Raw genomic sequence first — 19,990 nt, 5'->3', positions numbered from 1 at the left:
AATTAAATATATTACAAATTTAAACACACTAATCTGTACGTTCTTATTACAAGCATGTGCAGCTTTGACACACAGCGACAGGAGTCCCACTCCCGTGAAAACATGGACGTGTCCACTTTAACACGTGCGTGTGGACGTGCGCTCCAGATAAGAGTGTGCGGGGAGGGCGTCTCCCGCTCCGCGCCGCCTTCACTTTAATTACATTGTCAACAGAGAATAATTGTAATTGATTTCTGCTCCTCTGTCAGACTCCGCTGATCAGACACACGGACACTAGTGCGCGCACACGCACACGCACACAGACACACTCTGGATCATAGCAACACTTGTCATTTAGTCTCATCAAGATTTCTTTCTGAAAAAAAAAATGTTTCAAACAAAGTAGGACTAGGACGCGGTTTGCGCAGGTTTACGCAGCAAATCAAAGGCCACGTGTGTGTGAGGAATGTGTAGGCAGTCAACCATTTCCACGAAGATGGTGGTCATTTTGTTTTCCTCGAGCTGCCTCACAAAGCTCTGTGTCTTGGTGGAAATAAGTTGACTGTCAGTTCAAGGCTTGTATCGGCCCCAGACAAATCTCCCTATCAAAAGAGCTGTGCTCCACCAACCGTCTAACGGTGGTGGAGGAGGAGAAGGAGAAGGGTGAGTCTCCGGGTGTCTCCTCGTGCTCGTTAATTACGCGAGCGTGTGTAATTAATTGATCACTCCCACTGTCGCCTGAGTGATAAGAAGCTGCATCCATCTGAGCCGCCTGGAAAGCAGTGATTCAGCAGAGGTCAACCAGAGGCCCAAGGCTCCCATCATCATCATCATCATCAGACCTATTTACACGCCCAAAAGGACACCTGTAATACCTCCGCGTTTCTGCACACGTTGCTCATCTAAAAGCACGTGTCTGAAGTATTTCAACTTTTCACAAGTTAAATAAAAAAACAGTTTTCCTAAAGCACTATCAAGAGTTTTTAGAAGTCAAGAGATATGTATTACCAAAGTATCCTAAACAGGGACATCTCAAACATTACAAAACCAACTGCTAATTATTCATATATTATTTTCTTAATTTCAAGTCAAACAAAATGACATCATCGTCCTTTAATTGTTTGAAACCTGGTCCAATCGAAGCAAATGGAACTGAAAACATTGGACTGTGGTTAAAGAGTTGAGAAGACACAGTCCAGTGAATTGTTTCCTTTCAGACTGAACACACACAAACACACACACTTTGCACTTCATTCAGTGGGGACCAGCCAAAATGTCCTCCTTACATGATTTGTGGTCCTCACAAAGTGACAAATACAAGAACACACAGACAGTTTCCTTTCCTATCACACATATCACATATGACAGACTGCACCTCCTTTTCTTCCTCCTCACATCTACCTCACAGTCCAGGATTCATCATCTCAGAGAATGAAGGAAAAAAAACATTTCATTGTTGGCAGAATTGCTCATTGAAGTATGTAAAGAGGCATCAGCCTTTTTAAGACTTAAATTCATTCCATTTTGTCCCACTAAACTCATGGAAGATGGACGATGCCCCAAACTCAAATTAGGACAATTAGGAGGAGAATGTGGATGGAAATTAAGGAAAATACTTGGATCTTGTGTCTTTTTAATTTAATTGGACATTTCAATGGGAACACACTGTAATAGCACATGATGAGATGCAGCTTTGCAGGACTGAAAACTGGGCTAAACTGGATTTCAATTTGTTGTCACCTACAAATCACTAAAATAAGAGCCCACGGCAGTTTGATCATGTGATGTTAAAGTAAATGCACAGAAAAGGAGGAAACCCCATTCTTTCTATTTTTTATTACAAGACACATACAGAAATGATAACATTTGATATCACACAACTTGAGAATTCATGAATGTTCAATTAAAATGTACTACATTTGCTGAATGTTGTTTGATGTGATGAGGATGTCACTGCAGGCTGTACGTTTGCTTCCTGTCTCGGAGTTCAAAGGTGACCAGCAGTGAGCGAGGATCTTTCTTGTTCTTACGCACGGTGATCTTTCCATGGAGCTCCTCCCCTAATAAAAAAAACAAGGAGAGAAACACAAATATCAATGTCACTGCATGTTTGTTTGTTTTACACGGGAAACAGCCAGTCACCTTTCTGGGCAGTTCCTCTTCCTGGCTTTCAAGGTGTGAACCAAAAGCAGAGCTGAGCATTTCCCAGTTAAAGCTCAGCCAAACAAATGTACATTCAAGATGGATTTGAGTCAATATTTTGGACAATGACAATACAATAATTACAATATTGTACAATCTGATTAACTTAATAAAAGTTAAGTTATTTATAAAACAATAAAATACAAGAATGTAGAGTGCAGACTGCAAATAAGACCACGGTGATGAACATGGCTCGAATCAACGATTGTCTTTGATGAAAGAACATGTCAAACACAATAGTGTAATGACAAACTATGGAACATGTAAAGTTATACATGTTCCATAATCTGCCTCACACATCTTCATCTATGTGGTTTCTTTTTTAGGTTCCCTCAGGAGAAAATAAAACTCTTCTTTATGTGATTTAGCCCCAACAGACAGCCACACTACATCATTAACATAATTCCTATGCCTCCATATCAGACTTCAAAAACATCAAAAAGGCAGAAAACAATTTCACTGAGTCAGACATTGATTAGTGTGTTCATAAAAAATGGGAAATGAATAACTGCACATAAAACGAAATCTTTCTGACGCCCTGCAGCAGTACAGTGCTGCTGAGCTCAGGCCTCTGCAGCATGATCGCAGATGCACTGGCGCTTATAGAAATGATGATGTGTGGAAAAGGAATGTGGTTTAATGCATGTTAAGAAGCAAGACTGTAGTGCGTGTGTGCATGTGCGTGAACACACCCGCTGAAATCTCCAGATGGCAGCAGCGAGGAGGCGCGTTTACAGTACGATGCACTAGCGATTGGGAGGTCGGGCAAAGATACTGATGATTATGATGCATAATCACTCTGATTATCTTTATGTTTGACTGCTGGAGGTAAATGAATGTTTATCCAAATGGCAAACAAGTCCCCCCTCCTCTCTGTGTGCCACACACTCGTCATTGCTGGAGGTGAGAGGAGGACAAGGAGGGAAAATGCTGACTGGCGCTTTTCTTTGGCTAAACATCCACCATTACTACTGCTGTCACATTTCACTTGCTACCATGGCAACGGCTGGTGCCGTACTCTGGGTCTGTCACTCCACTGCAGGCAGGACAGACACGGCCACTGCCTTTATGCTGTGTGTGCACAGAGTGAGCAGAATATACAAGAGAAAAAAAGCACATCAAAAAAACATTTCAAACAGTGTTTAAATCCTCGAAATATATACAATGTCATCAAGCTTAACGGCATTTAAAGCCAACAACTAATCATGACGACACTAAGACAGGCAGGTTGCTCCAAGGGCTTCACTCAATCTACTTCAGTTCTTATTCTGAGGCCCTATCCATATGGAAACATAATGGAAGGGAAACAATCTTTTTGCATATGTACTAACATATGCAAGTGGGAGAGAGAGAGAGAGAGAGAGAGAGAGAGAGAGATTGTGAACACACCGTGCAGAGTCACAGTCAAGAATGAGTTAAGGATGCACAGTGAAATTGTGTGGAACAATTTGTGTTGTTCATTCAAGTAAAAATAGTGATCTAGTAATATGCAAAACAATCTTCAAACACAAGGATGACGACCTAGAAAGGGACTACGTCATCATGGTTTCCCTGAAGTAGCACATTCATTGTCTACGTGAAAACACAAGGGCGGCATTTTAAGATTTTCCCACTCTGGGACCCGTTTTCAAAAAAATACCATTTCAGTTTGTGTGGATAGAATACGATAATAAAAAAACCTATGCAGATTCTTACCATCCACATCTGATGGAGCTTCAGAGGATACGATAACAATAACAGGATAAACTGGCCAAATAGTGTGTGTGCAAGAGGAATCAAAGGTGCAAACTCTGCCAAAGGGAATAATGGAACAAAAGAAAAGAAAGAAGTAAATACGTATGTAAATAACAGATTTCGGGTTTTGAGTTAGAGTTTTAGTATCTAAATCTAGTGTAGACTACTGAACAAAAATCACCCGAACTTTTAGTTTGGCCACCACCTGAAACCTAGAACAGGTGTTGGTTGAATTAAATATTAGAACATTAGAACATTGATGAAATATGAGTTTGCTGTCAGACACTAACAGACAACTACTACCAGCGAAAAGCCACAGAGATAACACAAACCAGACATGTTTTAGTGTTTTTCCTGTTACAGCTCAGGTGCCTCGTGTCTGTGGTGTTGACCATTGGCTCAGCTGCTGTTCCCTACAGCAGAGCGTATTCACACACTTAATCTGATTGTCTTTAAGTTCCTGATAACAAGCTACAATTTTTTCCTGCCCTGCAACGTTTCTATCTGTTGGCTACAGTTTACTTGATGCCCCTGGAGGTCACATTACTTCACAGTGTATAATCTCAGCACTGATTAGTGTCTTTTAACCTGAGGTTTAATATATTTTAGTGACCGTGAAGTAGTTCTCTGGCTCTACAGACTCAGGACCTGTCCACACGGAAACAAGTGTAGGTGAATCTGCTAAGTCTCACCTTCAGGCCTCTCCACCGACTCTATTCTATGAGGTTTGACTCTATTCCATTTAAAATTACATCACAACATCATTTCTTTTCAGTGACGGGCATGACAATTATATTCTCATCCTGCATAACATGTGGATATCAAGTGTTTCTTTCAATGTCCATAAAGATACAGACCAAAAAATGACATCTACTCAATGGTCTCTACTTTGCTTTCACTTACTTTGTAGGAAATGACACAAGGGGCCACACTTTTTATATTAGCTGTAATCTGGTAACAGCAGCAGAGCCTGGTGCTCATGAGAGGCAGCAGATCGCTGTAGTCAAACTCATGTTGGCAAAGTCCAAAAAAAAGGTCAAAGGAATAATTGCTTAACCTTTTGTAACATTTTCTCAAAATATAACTGACAGAGAGAGAGAGAGAGGTCTCGGACAAAAGGAGAAAATAACCTTGCAGCAAACTAATCCCTAATGTTTCAGATCAAAGTATCGTAACCTACAAACAACCAGAGGCAGAGTATCCGTTCAGTCGTGATGCAACTATAGATGCTCTGATGTAATCAGTCAAGACCAGACTCCCCATGGAAAAGGGCCTCTGTGCCTTCAGTAAACTGGCCACAGATTCGGGAAGAAAGAGCTAACCATGTGTGTAAATGAGCCGAGGAATGGAGCAAGGCTTTCACTACAGTGTCGTACATCAACATGCCAGTGTCATTAAGCACAACCAAGCCCACAGAAACAGCCTATCTCAGCCCACCACAGCCTTGCTCCATGAAATTAGGGTGGAAATACTCGGCTCGCGTTAGTGATTCATTTAAACTGCTGTTATTTACATTTTAACCATTTGGCTCACAATCGCAGCGGTTCCAAAAAGCACGAGCGGACAAAGCTGCAGTACTTTGGTACTCGAGCTCATCTTTACAGTTTTAACAGATTTACAGAAAATATCCACTTTGGAAGGACTGGCTTAAACTAACTCCAAATCATTTTTAAAATAGTGGCACATTTTTATTTTTATGAATAAATAAGTACAGAGACATCCTCAAAGACAAAAAACAAAGAGGGACTCCATAGTCCCCCTATAACAGCTGACTTCCACATTTGACCCCTTCCTGATGCTGCACTGATTCTAATAGCCAAATTTCAGACCCATGACTTTGACATCCTTCTTATTGTCCCAATCTTCCCTTATTTAATGTGTTTTTGCTCCACAGGACCTGAGAGCACAACTAAGAAATAGAGGTGATGGGTTGGATATTGCAAGCACCAGTCCGCCAGCACAAATCTAAGCCACTGTTTGAGTTACAGCCCCGGGTAACTCAAAGCTGCTGCTGCTGGACAGTTCAAGGACCTTCAGAGTTCAGATGGGGGGTGGGGGCAGTGAGAGGAGGTGGTGTTTCAACTGAGCCTGGACAGACGACAGCAGGAGAAAGATTTAGAACAAGTACAGCGTCTGAGCAGAAGAGATGGGTCATGGAAGTGGGCTGGAACAAAGACCTTCTGAATATCTAATGAAAGTCCAAACAAGAATGAACACCCATGTTTTGGCTGCTTTAAGAGACGTTCTGCACAGGTAACTCAGGCATCGCCTCGCTCTGAGGACCACTGGACAAAAAGTGTGACCTCCTTTTTTCCAATAAACATTAAGTAGGTAATATTGTGGGAAAAAAGGACCCTCCTCTTCAATACATGAGCTTCACAAACAAAGCAGAGCATGACAAATGATTCGCTATTTAATTTATTATGCTGCCATGCAGGAGGATGTTTTGTTCCAGCTTGCTGCATACGTTTTCTCTCTTTTCCCCAGGCACCTCCCCCCAGAAGTGAAGCCACAGAGTTAATTACTGCTGCACACATACAAACACATCAAATAGGATTAGGTATTTGTCACAGTAAATCACCTCAGATAGAGTCAGTATTAAAACAAACCACTGGTACTTCTACAACGTTAACACCCAGAAAGAGAGGCTGTATGTGAGAGTTTTGTTTTCTGCAAGGTGACTTTAATTTTATCTTAAAACAAGAGGGGGACTATAGAACTTAAGTATGTGAGAACACTTGTGAATTTGAGTGTGTGAAGGAGTGGTGTGTGTTGTAAAGTGCATCACAGGAGCATAGCAGGCAGCCGGTGAATGTTGTTAAAAAGTCAATTTTTGGTTTACAGCCACTGGAAGAGGCTGGGGACCATCAGGGTGGCAGAGTACAGTGAGCACATTAATAACCTGCAGCTCTCTGTCTCTCTCTCACTTACTCTTTCTCTTTTTATCTTTTCTTCTTACTTTTTGAACTTTCTGTTCAAACTGTTCAGTTCACATGTTCAACAAGACACAGCTACAATAGCAGACATTTATGCATATCATTATGTTATCAGTTTAAGTAGGGATGGACAATATTATTGGCCAATATTGGCTTTAAAATTCATTATTGGATATAGGCAAACACCAATATCAGACTGCCACCTCACTGACTTATATGCTAGTACCCTCACCAACCTATTTTTTTTTTACGTTTGTTCATTTGTACAATGAAGAAAAAATACATCTGCTGCAACATGAACATGTAAAATACGATTGTTAATTTCTCAACAGAAGAGATTAAATGACCTCTGTAGGTGGGCACAGGGAAAAACCTATAAATCATTATTGCCATTGGCCCAAGCACTCCCACTATATCGGCATGTACAGGCCTTGCGTACTTGAATAGTCTATGGTTGCACCTCTGAAACAGAGCTAAAATGCTCATTTATGTGCAGATTGTTTACATCGGAAAATGCAGTAAAAAAATTCAAATGTAGATTCAGATTAAAATGTTCCGTAGCTCATAGCACATGTGAACATGTATGTGTGCGTCACTGTGCCAGTTATGCCTAGAGGCCATAACTGGGGGCTTTGTACTGCTTTGCTGAGAAACAAGAAAAGACAGATAGGATAATGGGGTGTTAAGATCCAAACTTCTTAAAAAAGATAATCCCAGTGATCCAGTCTTGGTTAGGGTTAGAATCAAAAATCAGCCCTACAGGATTCATCTTCACAGGAGCATACATGTGATCAGTAAATTCCAAAGGAATCTGGATATTAGATTTATAAACACATTCTTGTCTTTACATGGAAACTTTGGCTTGATGTTGACACAGATGAGAAGTTCAGCAGGTGGTGACGATCAAAGATGCCATTTCAACATCGGAGGCGAGGAATCATAAGTATAGTTTTTTTTTTTTTTTTTAAATCTGATACAAAGGCACATACATGTTACATACATGTATTTATACAAAGCTTCCCTCAAAAAAGGAAAAACACAGCTTGAAAATGTATTACTGTGGTATGTGTGTGAATAAATTTAACATTTCACCCGAATTTAAAGGAATAACACAATTCTTTTTAATATGTCAATATCCCTCCTTTGTTGTCATGGTGGTGATTACAGTGAAAACACACTAATAGAATATCAGCCACAGGTATTTGACTGGGCTTCAGTGCTTTGTGATATGATAATGCAAAGGGATACAATTCCTTATTTTCATCACACTCCTGAGCTCCATCCTGCACCTGCATTCATCATGTTTCTCTGCTCTTTCATTGTGGTGTTTAATTTAATTTGCCACTTGTCACACAAACATGCATGCAAGGTGTCCTGCACCAGATCGTCAAAAGGAATCTTTCTTTGTTTCGCCTCTGCGGTTTCCTATACCTGTGTGTGCTGTTAGTATAATGTCGCCCTGAGCTCTCCGTTTCTGCTGTGTTTATCCGACTCAGCGGAGCACAAATCCTGAGATAGGATTTGGGCAGCGTCAGAGGTTTTGACATTCTTATCATCTTGACTGTTGCCAGGGCAGCGAGAGCATGGCTAGGGGTTTGCCAGACATCAAGCTCCTCCACTCCTCTGCAGGTCATTTATTACAGTAGCCTCCATCTGATATGCAGTAAGCAAGAGGACAGCCAGCACCAAGGCTCATCCATCCCCACATCAGCAGGCATATCCATGATTTCCTTTATGATAATTCAAACAACTGGTTGTGTTTGAGGCAGTAATAGGATCATTCACACAACATACAGTCTATACTAACTGATCACATAAGATGCAAGTACTGGTTGTTGTGTTTTATTTCATTTGGGTTGCTGTAAGAACATGGTGGTGCAACTATTGACCATGATTGAAAATGAACACACTATCCAAAGCTTCAAAAATATAATGATTTTTATTAAAGTATCTACACATTTCTACTAACATACTTATGGAGAGTATATCACACACAATTTTGTGCTTGCACCCCTAACATTTTTCCGTCAGGAGCACCAGTTCTAGTAACAAAAATGTTTTTGTCTTGAGCTATGTAAAATCTTTTAATTTTTGATTAGTTTTTTTGTAGTGTCACTGCTGTTTGGTCTCATTACTAGGGTTACAAAGATATTCATGCTCAAGTTACCTCACACAAGTAATGTTTGCAGGAGTTTCAACATGTAGAAAGTTATTTCTGAGAACATATATACAGCTGTGCCTGTGCTAGTTAAAAACACTTGTATCTGCTGATACAGTGATTCTATAAATAATTCATTGGTCATTTACAAAACACTCTTCTTGTTAATGTGTCATGATTCAGAGGCCTGTGACTCACTATCAGATGAAGTTTTACATGCTGTCTCTGATGGCTGAATGTGATTTGTTTTGATCCTTTGCTGTCTCTGTAGGTGACAGATAACGGGTGTCAGCAAGCCTGACTACATCTCCACCACAGACAGATTACCTGCCACAGCTCACTATAAAGCACCGCTGCCGCCCGCAGGAGGAAAATAAAACCATGTGCAAATGTGAAGCTGAATGAAATACAAAAACTGAACTTATGTACACATGTAAATGGCAGTTGACTTGAGAATGATCAAAAGAAAGCCAGATGTTGTCCTAAATATCCAATCTACAGTGCTCTGCAGAGTGTTCTGTGTGATCACTGACCTGCTTGGACAGAAATGGGCTTCTCCAGCAGGAAAACTGTCTGTTTCCAATGTGTCTTTGTGACTTGGGGACCTGTGGAGAACATCACCTGGTGCGATAATAATATAAAAAGGAAGAAAAACAAGAGTAAGATGGTCAGCAAAAACAACTTCTGGGTGATTAGGGGCATACAGCTTGTTTATAATCAGTTTAAACTATTAAAAACCATGTTGTCCATACAAAACAGTAAAGGTAAGGGTACAGTCCACTGTTACAAAATGATGTGTTATATATACATATACAGTATATCCCACTTATCTTCAGTGTATTTATGTTACATTGTTACAGCCGTAGCTCCCAGCAGAGCTGGTAATTTTCTGGACCATTCATAGCATGCACTGTGAATCTCAGGTACAATAGGAAGTGCAATCAAAAGGTGTCTGTGTTGCTCATAGAGCCTGGCATCGGCTTTTCCAACTGGCTGGCTCTGCTGGCTAAGTGCTTATATCAGCAGTTGACTAGGACGCCTGTCGATTGCCAGAGAACGCCTCAGGGAGGAGGAACATGGTAAAATGTGAACATAATTGAGTTTCCGTTAAATGGTTTGGCTGTTGCTGCCACTGCTTACCTTGTTGCTGCAGCCTTTGTCAAAGAAAATGTCAAAGTAGCCGACAACTGCCTGAAATGAAATATGAGAGGTGTGTTAGAATGTGACAGTACAATAAACCCCTGGATTTGTTTGACTACACTGCAACTCTGACATGCAGAGTTGAGAGAGAAGCGGGAGGCGGAACAAGTCGCAGGGTTTTAATGAGCAAAATAAACTCAATGAGCTGCTGTGATCAGGAATACAGTAGAAAACATTATTCTGCTGTTTCGCTGAGATGTTACCTTTTTACTAGCCATGCTCAGAATGCTCATTGGGTTTCATATAAGCCCTGAGCTCCACTTCATTCAAACCAACTCCCTCTCAAAACCAACTTGGTGTCTCATTTAGGCTGAGTCAACAACACGTCACATGTGCTCGCTCCCACCTCATCTGGGAAACTTGTCACCGGACAAAAGAAATAAATTATGAGGCAGCCGCCTACAACATGGAGGCAATTTAGCTGACAATCATAAAAGAAATACAGCCTGCACATGAAATTAGCAAAGGTGGCTTTTGGTGACTGTGTTGTATGTTGCTGACTGTGTTGTGTGTTGGTGACTGTGTTGTGTGTTGTGTGTTGCTGACGGTGTATTGTGTTGGTGACGGTGTAGTGTGTAGTGTGTTGGTGACTGTGTAGTGTGTTGGTGACTGTGTAGTGTGTTGGTGACTGTGTTGTGTGTTGGTGACTGTGTTGTGTGTTAGTGACTGTGTTGTCTAGAGAGACTAGACCTATTTCTAATTTCAAACCTACATCTACTGAAATGGTTTTCAATTGAAAATGGATTTTGAATTGAATCGTGAGATTATGAAAGATTCACACCTCTGATGTATGCAAAAAATAAATAGTAGTCCTCTGGTTTCCACTGCAAAGTCAATTGGGAAATACTAATATACTGAATGAGCTCTGGAGGGTGTCTCCAGTGGTTGCAAAAAAAACAACTCAGATAGGAAAATTAGCCTACTCACTCAATTAATAACAAACATTTTCCGGAGATCTGCCTTATTTGTTAGTTTCAAGTCCTCTTCAAGAGAACATGGTGTCAATTTTGTTACAACCAAAACCAAAAATGAAAAAAAGAAAGCATTTTTTAAGTGTCAGCAATGAGATAGAACAACTTCCTTCCCTTCAGAGTAAAAGCCTCCATGTAAAATGTTGTCCTCCTGTCTGCTGGTAAGGAAAGCCATGGACACGAGTGAAAACCAATTCACATATCTAAAACAAACAGAAAGTCAAGGAAAGTCTGAGAGCCTGTAGGTGACCGTTGTCAGATATGTGAGGTAACCCACAACCCCCCCCCAGGGCTTGCTTTCCTCCAATCCAATGCCCACCCCCACTAGAGGAAAAGAGGCACTCTATCAATCTCAGGAGCGCACTTGTAGTGGCAATGATGCAGAACTAATAGCTTTTAATCCTGACACAGCTGACAACTTGGAGGCCAGCTCTCCAAGACAAAGAAGAGTACAATCAATGGAAGACGGGGAAAGAGGAAAATAGAGGAATAGATGAGAGGAGGGGAAGAAAAAAAAGAGGTAAGAACATGAAAACACACAGAAAAGGTTGAAAGACATGGAAGGTTAGTGGGTCAAACCGGGGAGGAAGCGATACATTTTTTTCTTTCTTATTTGTATGTGCAGAGCTCTGTACTATTTATTTACATCTTGAGAGAGACTTTTTTCTTCTAAAGATAATGAGCACTGCACACACTTACACACGTGCAGGCTTGGTAATCATTACAGCGTCAGAAGTTGTGTTCAACACACTCCCTTAACAGGGGCTTCAATCAGACTTCATTGACTCAGACAGGCAGGGGCGGAATCGCTCACTCACAGCTAAACCACAAGAAAAGAACCCAAAGAGGATAAAAGAGCATGTCACCCCAATGCAATTATGGCTTTTAATGAACGTTACAGAGACACTCAGTGCCGAGGTAATTAGGAAATTAGTTGTAATTACTCGTCAGGAAGAGAGGATTCACCTCTCGCAGCTATAGAGGCAGAGATCATCCTCGTAGAGTGCCACTGAAGACAACAAGCAAGATTGATTGTCACTTTGAGTTCTGCATTTGCCACTTTCACACTATAGTGAGATGGAACAATTAAAATTCAGGCCACTGGAAAAAAAAATAAATAAAAAACAAAAAACTGTCCCATTAAAATCACACTTGAAAAAAAAGAAAGAAAAAGTAATGAAACTTATACATAAAACACAAAAGATGTGAAAGTTTTTAGCAATAAAGAACTTGATGATGAATAAAAAATGGTAGAGCATGATCCGTACTGCAACTCCACAAGGAGACTAAAACTATTTTTTATTAGGATGATTATTTCGAAAATTTTACCCAATTAAAGGGTATGTTGTCGATTTACACATATAGCAGACATATATAATATAGCTTTGGTAAAGTTATGGTCTCAATGCATCGTGGCCCTCAACAATATGCATATCTTTAGCTGCTATATGTTCTACTTCCTTTCCCACTTTTTACTTGCTAACTTGGTCTGTGGTTTACTGTTAAGCAGGTGTACACTCCAACCTCTGATTACAAAGGCCTATGAGAAAAATGTTCTTATTTTAATGGTAATATGAGAAATAGTGAGTGATGCAATCTTGAGTGTAATATCAGCCCCACTTATAAAATAAGGATAAACCTTAAAATTTTAAATCTTAATAATAAATCTTAAAAAAGAGAGATTAGTGCCTCTGTATCCCATCAGCTGGAGGACAAAGTGAAAGACTAGGAAAATAAATGGAAACTTAAATAACAGACACATATATACACACACCAAAAAAGGACATAAGAATGAGAGCTTTTAATTTTCATCAGCGTTTAGCCTTGGGCCTCAACTCTGTCTGCGATAAGTGATGACAGTGGGCTTCTTGACGGCCCATGGAGGAGGCTCCGCAACACTGCAGCTCTCTGGCCCCCATTCTCCAGGAAGAGCAGTGGGAAAATTAATAATTATCATCATGGATAACACCAACAGGGAGCAATTCATCATCGCTTCCCTTTCGCCTGGCTGTGTGTCAGCAAGCCGCGTGTCCGGGCCAGATACTATTATACGACTGGGGGGGTGGGGGGAATGGGAGGGGCAGTGAGGGGGAGAAAGGGTGTGGGTGGGAGGGAAGAGTGTCTAATGCACTTTTGATGGGGTTTATCCAGGCGTAGACACTTCAAGCACGACCACATCACTGGCGGGTTGGTGTGAATGCCCCTCTTCTTCCACCTCCTGCGTCCCTCCTCCCTGCCTATTCACCCGACCGCTACTTCTCTGATGAGGTGGAGCATGCATCAGCCTCAGCTGCAACACACCTCCCATCAGTGTTCCTCATTCATTCATAACATAAGCCTCTCAGACAAACAACTGTACTGAAACAGTCGGAGACGGTCCAGAGGTCCAGAACCAAGCTGTGCAAAAGTAACTGTTATTAGCAGCATCACCGATCTTTGTTCAGGAAATTGAATGGAATCGAATAGAAAAAATGGACTTTAAGGGATATTTCAGGTGTGGTTGTATGAGGTATTGACACACCGTCAGCATCAAATTTGCTAGCATGCTGCAACGCACACCACCGTCACTGAGACCCAGCTTGGGCCATGAACCCTCGCCCTCACTGTAAACATGGCTGCCAGCAAAAAGATTAAACTGAAGTTTGTAAACTGCTCAATCTCCTGCACTAAAACCATCTAATACTAACAAGCTGAAGGGATAGAGGCAGACACAGTTCATTCAATAAATTGATTTCCAACCTGTAACTGTATAATGGGACGAGGGCAGTGGTCCAATTAAACAACTTCGTCAAGCACAATCGGAGCTCAGCTTAAATGTGCATGGACATGTACTGAGTGGGAATGTGTATCCATTTCTCAGGCTAATGTTCAGCAACAGCTGCAGACTGAGCAAAGACAGTGCTGACATGGCTATTAGAAAAGGGCCTTGATTCATGGAGGCTGCCATCTTCTGCCACAATGTTTCTACAGCAACTTAAACCAGCCAGAATGTGTTTTTTAGGTTTTCAAACAGAAGCTTTCTATGAAAATGAAAAACAGCTCAACCCACATAAACTAGATGCATAAACCAAAAGGAAGAGCGAGTGGGAGGGAAATGGTGGAGAAGGAAAATTTAAAATGGAGAGAACTTTATGGTATGTGAAGGTTACCATTTTTCTTCGATTTTTGTCGGAAGGGGAGGTGAGAGGTGCTAACAAATCCATGACAGTTGAACAGACTACAGCAAATATAAGTATGCATATGTACTGTCTAAAATCTGTGAACACATTTGATGTGTAAAATCAGTGCACTTCCCCTATCACTTCTTTGTTAACAGTAAACTGGAAATAGCCTGACAAACAAAAATCACAGCTGTACTGATACACTGTAGAAAGTGGAATTGTCCCTCAACAACTGGCTTCTTAACATGCTCAAAATCATCCTTGAAGTTGACGAGTGTCTACCCTGACAGTTCAGAAGGCCACTCTCACCTCCAGCCCCCAGTATAATTTAAATTTGATGGAAAGTAGGGTAGAGATGGATTGCAGAGACATTTTCCTCTGCAGCGCTACAGTAGCAATGTCAGCAGCAGTGAGACAGAGCTGTTAAAATTAATTACAGACAGAAACTTATTCTCTCCTGTCATCAGCATACATCATTTCCAACCTTAAGAAGTGGCTGAGGCATATTTGTAACCTCTTTTACAGTTCAGGTAAATGGGTCATAGAACTGTGAGGAATAAAAAGGCAAGGATGTGGATGCCATGATAGAGGTTCTGATCCAAGTTTGAAAGAAATTTTCAACATATGCTGATCTGTGTCTTCACACAATCTGTGGCATGATCTTTGCTTTGTCAACTCTGAGACCACAAGAGTGCCCTCACTAATCATGTATAGTAATTTTAATTTACCACAGGTGGACTCCAGTCAAGGTACAGAACGATCTCAAAGATGATGAAGAGAACTGGGAGAGACAAAGTGTCTGAATACATATTTCAAAGTGATGTGAGTCTTCATGCACTTTGTCATTCTGAATGTACAGTATATATCCTACAGTATTCTGCATGTGACTTCACAGTTTGCAGAGGCAGACATGACATATACAAGGCACAGCGCATGCGAAATGTAAAAGGGAGGCAAAGGGGAGGAGGGATAAAATAAAGCAAGAGGATTTGTCTTGTGCGTGAACGGCACAGACGCAGGGGTTGTGCTGTTCATTTAATGCAAGGTTAGGCAAGCTGAGCTGATGAATGGACTGTCGACAAGAGAACAAAAGCAGGCGCTCTATCACTGGACTAGAGAAGCAGCAGCTCTTTGCCACCAATCCCCAAGCACTGGTCCAGTAGCAGTTTACCCTTCACACATGTTAATCTTAACTACTACTGAGGAGCTGCCTGCAGCCAATGCTGACTTCAGATTAGTATCTTAATAGTAACTTCAACCTACTCCTGCATGTAAACAACCCATCTCAAAATCCCAAAAGAAACAGGGAGGATGTGTACAAATTATACTTTACACACAAAAAAGCAGACCTGAAGATTTAAAGATAAATCCAGCATGAGATACAGACATACACATATGTGCTTTTGCATAAATATGAAGTCGATCAAAGGCGTAAAACAGCAAGAAAGTAGTTATATTCATACAAAGCAAAACACACACACACACACACAAACACAAACACACAACTGGACTCACACCCTTGGAATAGAAAACTGGGAGCTGGTTGCTTTCAATTACAGAGCAGAGAAGACAGGAAAAATGAGAGGATGTTTACAAATCCCATTAAATGAATCCACCGGCCTTACCCAGGGAGCACAGGCCAGATAATAACCACCTATTGATTATCCATTAAACCAATACACCAGACAGTGCAGTAACACTGCAGCAACGCACAGAGCCACCACAAAGGCCCCTTTTACAGATCACATCACTTCTCGAAGAGCAGTGAGTTAGTGCTTACAGTTGTATGGCTGTTCTAGCATTGGCAGCTCGCTGCTGGTAGAGAGAAATGCAGCAGACTTGCTAGAGAGGGGAAGGGTTGGAGCGATTTTGACTGTGGCTCTCAGCACCTCACCAAATAAACTCATAAACCATGCATCATGCTTTAGGGCCTTTAGTTGAGCCTTAGTGAGGACACACACTTCAGTTCTGTGCTGAGAAATACTGTGTTGACCTACACACCAGCAGTCAAAGGTACAAACCAGATTTCAGATGAGTCATGATAGGTCTTAGCACAGCACAGCACAGCACTTATTTTTAACAGTACGTTTAACTGATTGAGATTTCTCTAGTCTTATTCTGGACAAGGAGACAATGATATGGAAAATGTTTCTGAAAGTCATAAACATACAGTGTAGTGAAATACTTTTAAGGGTACAGTGGGTAGAAATTTGTGACATCTAATGGGCGAGACTGCAATTTGTACCAAATGGAGGACTTGTCTTTTCACCCCTCCCCTTCCAAAGTGCATCAGTGAACAACAGTTGCCTTTGCATACCAGAAAGAACATTAATCTACAACATCTTCATTTATGTAATAAGCTTTTGCTTTGAAATGCAAAACACATGCTCTGGCCAGTTTGTGTGTTCATGCTGCTGCACGTACACAAACAAAGCTTCTTCTAACCAAAATAAATTATACACATATATTAATCTATTTATGGATAGTATATTCAATTTTGGCAAACAAACACTCCTGAATGTTTTAATATTTTGATGTGCACATTAATTGTTAACTATTGGAGAGCACATGTTTCTTAAAGGGTGGTGCTGTTATGTTGTTATGGCTATTAATTTAGTGCTTACACTGCTTTAGTGTGAAAGGTTAGTTGTTACAGGTTAGGCACGTGTGTTTTAGTGTGTGAGAGAACGACAGGGCAAACAGGCAGTGAACATTCACCATGTTTGACATGTAATTCAAAGTCACATTATCCCCAATGCTCTGGTTCGATTTGAGACTATTAATAAATACCTAAGAGACATTTTCTCAAATACAGAAACATAATCCGTCAACATGACCTGACTGATGTCTTTGCTGTTTGTTCTTTCTTGTTTTCTTGGCACTATGTCTGATGACTGATGATAACAGTGGATGTTTAGACTTTAGTATTAGATCAGTTTTGCTTTGGCCTTAAATACACTTACACTAAATATTGATACTTGAAATTTTGCAACATACATAATAACATAATAATCCAAAATTGTATTCATGCAGTAAAGAGTTAGTGTCACAAAGGTATGAAATACTCAAAAGGTACAAATACTTTTAAAATAATTGTATTTTTAATGTCATTAATGCTTAAACTTAATCAAAATGTTTGGTTTTCTTGTGTGTGTGTGTGTGTGTTTTACTTACAGTGCAATCTGTAGTGTTTGTTATCCTCAAGCAGAAATCAGATGCAAACTCCAGCTCAGAAAGGGAAACTCTGTTACAGTCAATTGTCTGTTGAGATACAAACACACACAAATCATAGGATCTACAACTTAAATGAACTCTGATTAAACACAAAATGACAAGCAATAAACTGTGGCGTGTTATCATTACTGACCAATGTATACAACATCCGCTTAGAATATACAAATCCTCAATAGAAAAAGAAAATTGTGTTGTAAAATATATGCAATAAGGATGAACTTTGCTAAATTATGTTGCTTTTGAAAAGTAAGCTTCCCAGTTTGCTATAAAAAGTAAAACATAAATCACATCTCCTTTGTGATTATAATAATAATAATAATTCATTTTACTTATAAAGCACTTTGAGATTAAATTTTTTTTAAAATCTCAAATTGCTAAAGAAGCAGAATGAGGACACTAATGCATTTCACTTTAAATAATTGACAATTCTTTGAACTATTACAGAACTGAATTATTATGATTTGTTGAACTGTGAATTCCTTTTCATATAAATGCATGTATTATGAACACAGACCCTTTCATAGACCCTACGGCAGTGCCAAACAAAACTTATGTGATAGCCACTGGCTCAGTAAGAAACAAAATAACCAAAGAAATTACCAAAATGAATTCTAGTAAAACCTACAAAATACTTATGTCGTGGCCAAGTGTTACTAAGGCGTGGGAAAGAGATACTTATGTTGTGGCCAAGTGTTACTAAGGCATGGGAAAGAGATACTTATGTCGTGGCCAAGTGTTACTAAGGCGTGGGAAAGAGATACTTATGTCGTGGCCAAGTGTTACTAAGGCGTGGGAACGAGATACTTATGTCGAGGCCACGTGTTACTAAGGTGTGGTAACAACTTAGTTATCTTGTTGCCAAGTGTTACTAAGGCATGGGAACGAGATACTTATGTCGTGGCCATGCGTTACTAAGGTGTGGGAATGAGTTACTTATGTCGTGGCCAAGTGTTATTAAGGTTCGGGAACGTGATCCTTATGACGTGACCAAGTGTTACTAAGGTGTGGAAATTAGTTACTTATGTTGTGGCCAAGTGTTATTAAGGTTTGGGAACTTGATACTTATGTCGTGGCCAAGTGTTACTAAGACGTGGGAAAGAGTTACTTATTTTGTTGCCAAGTGTTACTAAGGTGTGGGAACGAGATACTAATGTCGTGGCCACGCGTTACTAAGGCGTGGGAACAAGTTACTTATTTTGTTGGCAAGTGTTACTAAGGCATGGGAACGAGATAGTTATGTCATGACCACGCGTTACTAAGGTGTGGGAACGAGTTATTTGAGGTTGAAACTCGGATTGAAATTTCAGATGTGGCTGGATGGTTGTCTGTTTTCGAGTGATGTTGAACGAAGTTTAAGAAGAATAAAGGTAATTGTACATTTTTATTCAAGTATGAAGCGAGTATGAAGTGCTTAAGCTGCAGCTTTTTCCATTCAAAACACATTAAAAAGCTGAGCATATCTTATAGTAATCATTGTGGGTGTGGGACACAAATCTGGTATTATACTATATATATATATATATATATATATATTTGAGCTTGCGATGGAATCATTTGAGTCTGTTGACAAAGATGACCTGATGGATGTGCTGGATGCACATAACTGCCACTCCCTTGCCTCTGAAGACACAATCACTGGACTAGTGTCACAGATAGGACACAAAACCCTAATCCAGATTCCACTGTATGTTACTGAATGCTGGAGGGCCATTTTGAAAACTTTGACAAATTTGTATCCACAGAGGCTTGTTGAGATAATGGAGGAACGTGTACCAACACCAATCATATTAAGGGTCTTCTGAAATTCCCAGAAGAGATGACTGCACTTCAGAACACTGTGGCAAGACATTTGAAGAGGTACATAAGGGAATTAGACAACACCATGTTAAAATCTTTCCTCCGCTTCTGCAGAGGGGCAGATGTCTGTTTGGACCCCCATCACAGTTCAGTTCATAGAGACCTTAGGCACATACATGTGGATAGTACTTGATGTTACCTAATTACCAAAACTCCCAAGATCTACGTAATGATTATGATTGTGTGCTAAGAAGCTCCAATTGGGTTATGGAATATCTAAATCATTGAAGCAAACTTGGGCAGATTCTGTTGTACACACAGAATTGTTATTGTTGATTGTTGGCTATGATTTTGCCTGATATCCAGTATCAGAAATTGTGTTATTGTTATTGTGTTATCTGCCACTTTTGAGGGAACCACAACAGTTGCCTCCTTTGTTTGTAATATTACTGTTTTGAGTTCACGTTCTGACTCTAAAAGTTAATTTAGAGAGTACAATTTAGTTCTGGGTTAGGGCTTAACCTGACATCAAGTCTTATTTCAGAAAATACAGAACTTTATTAACTAGACTTACATTTTCAGTGTTACCTCATATTCTGACAAAGCGGTTTATGCGGT

At 40.2% G+C, this 19,990-nt stretch overlaps 1 protein-coding gene across 1 annotated transcript in view; it reads right to left on the bottom strand.

Moving 5' to 3' along the window:
* Positions 1 to 1,800: 1,800 nt before the first annotated feature.
* Positions 1,801 to 19,990, bottom strand: part of prmt3 (protein arginine methyltransferase 3) — a 67,579-nt gene continuing 49,389 nt past the window's right edge. The window contains exons 13-16 of the mRNA XM_058630345.1: positions 17,516 to 17,602; positions 10,150 to 10,200; positions 9,543 to 9,630; positions 1,801 to 2,039 (exon numbers count right to left, since the gene is read on the bottom strand). Coding sequence (XP_058486328.1) covers positions 1,930 to 2,039; positions 9,543 to 9,630; positions 10,150 to 10,200; positions 17,516 to 17,602 — 336 coding nt within the window. The 3' untranslated portion in view covers positions 1,801 to 1,929. The remainder of the gene's footprint in view (positions 2,040 to 9,542; positions 9,631 to 10,149; positions 10,201 to 17,515; positions 17,603 to 19,990) is intronic.

Source organism: Solea solea, chromosome 5, assembly GCF_958295425.1.
Source record: "Solea solea chromosome 5, fSolSol10.1, whole genome shotgun sequence".
NCBI lineage: Eukaryota > Metazoa > Chordata > Actinopteri > Pleuronectiformes > Soleidae > Solea > Solea solea.
Note: the sequence above shows the minus strand (reverse complement) of the source record. Positions and strands in the feature narration are given on the sequence as shown.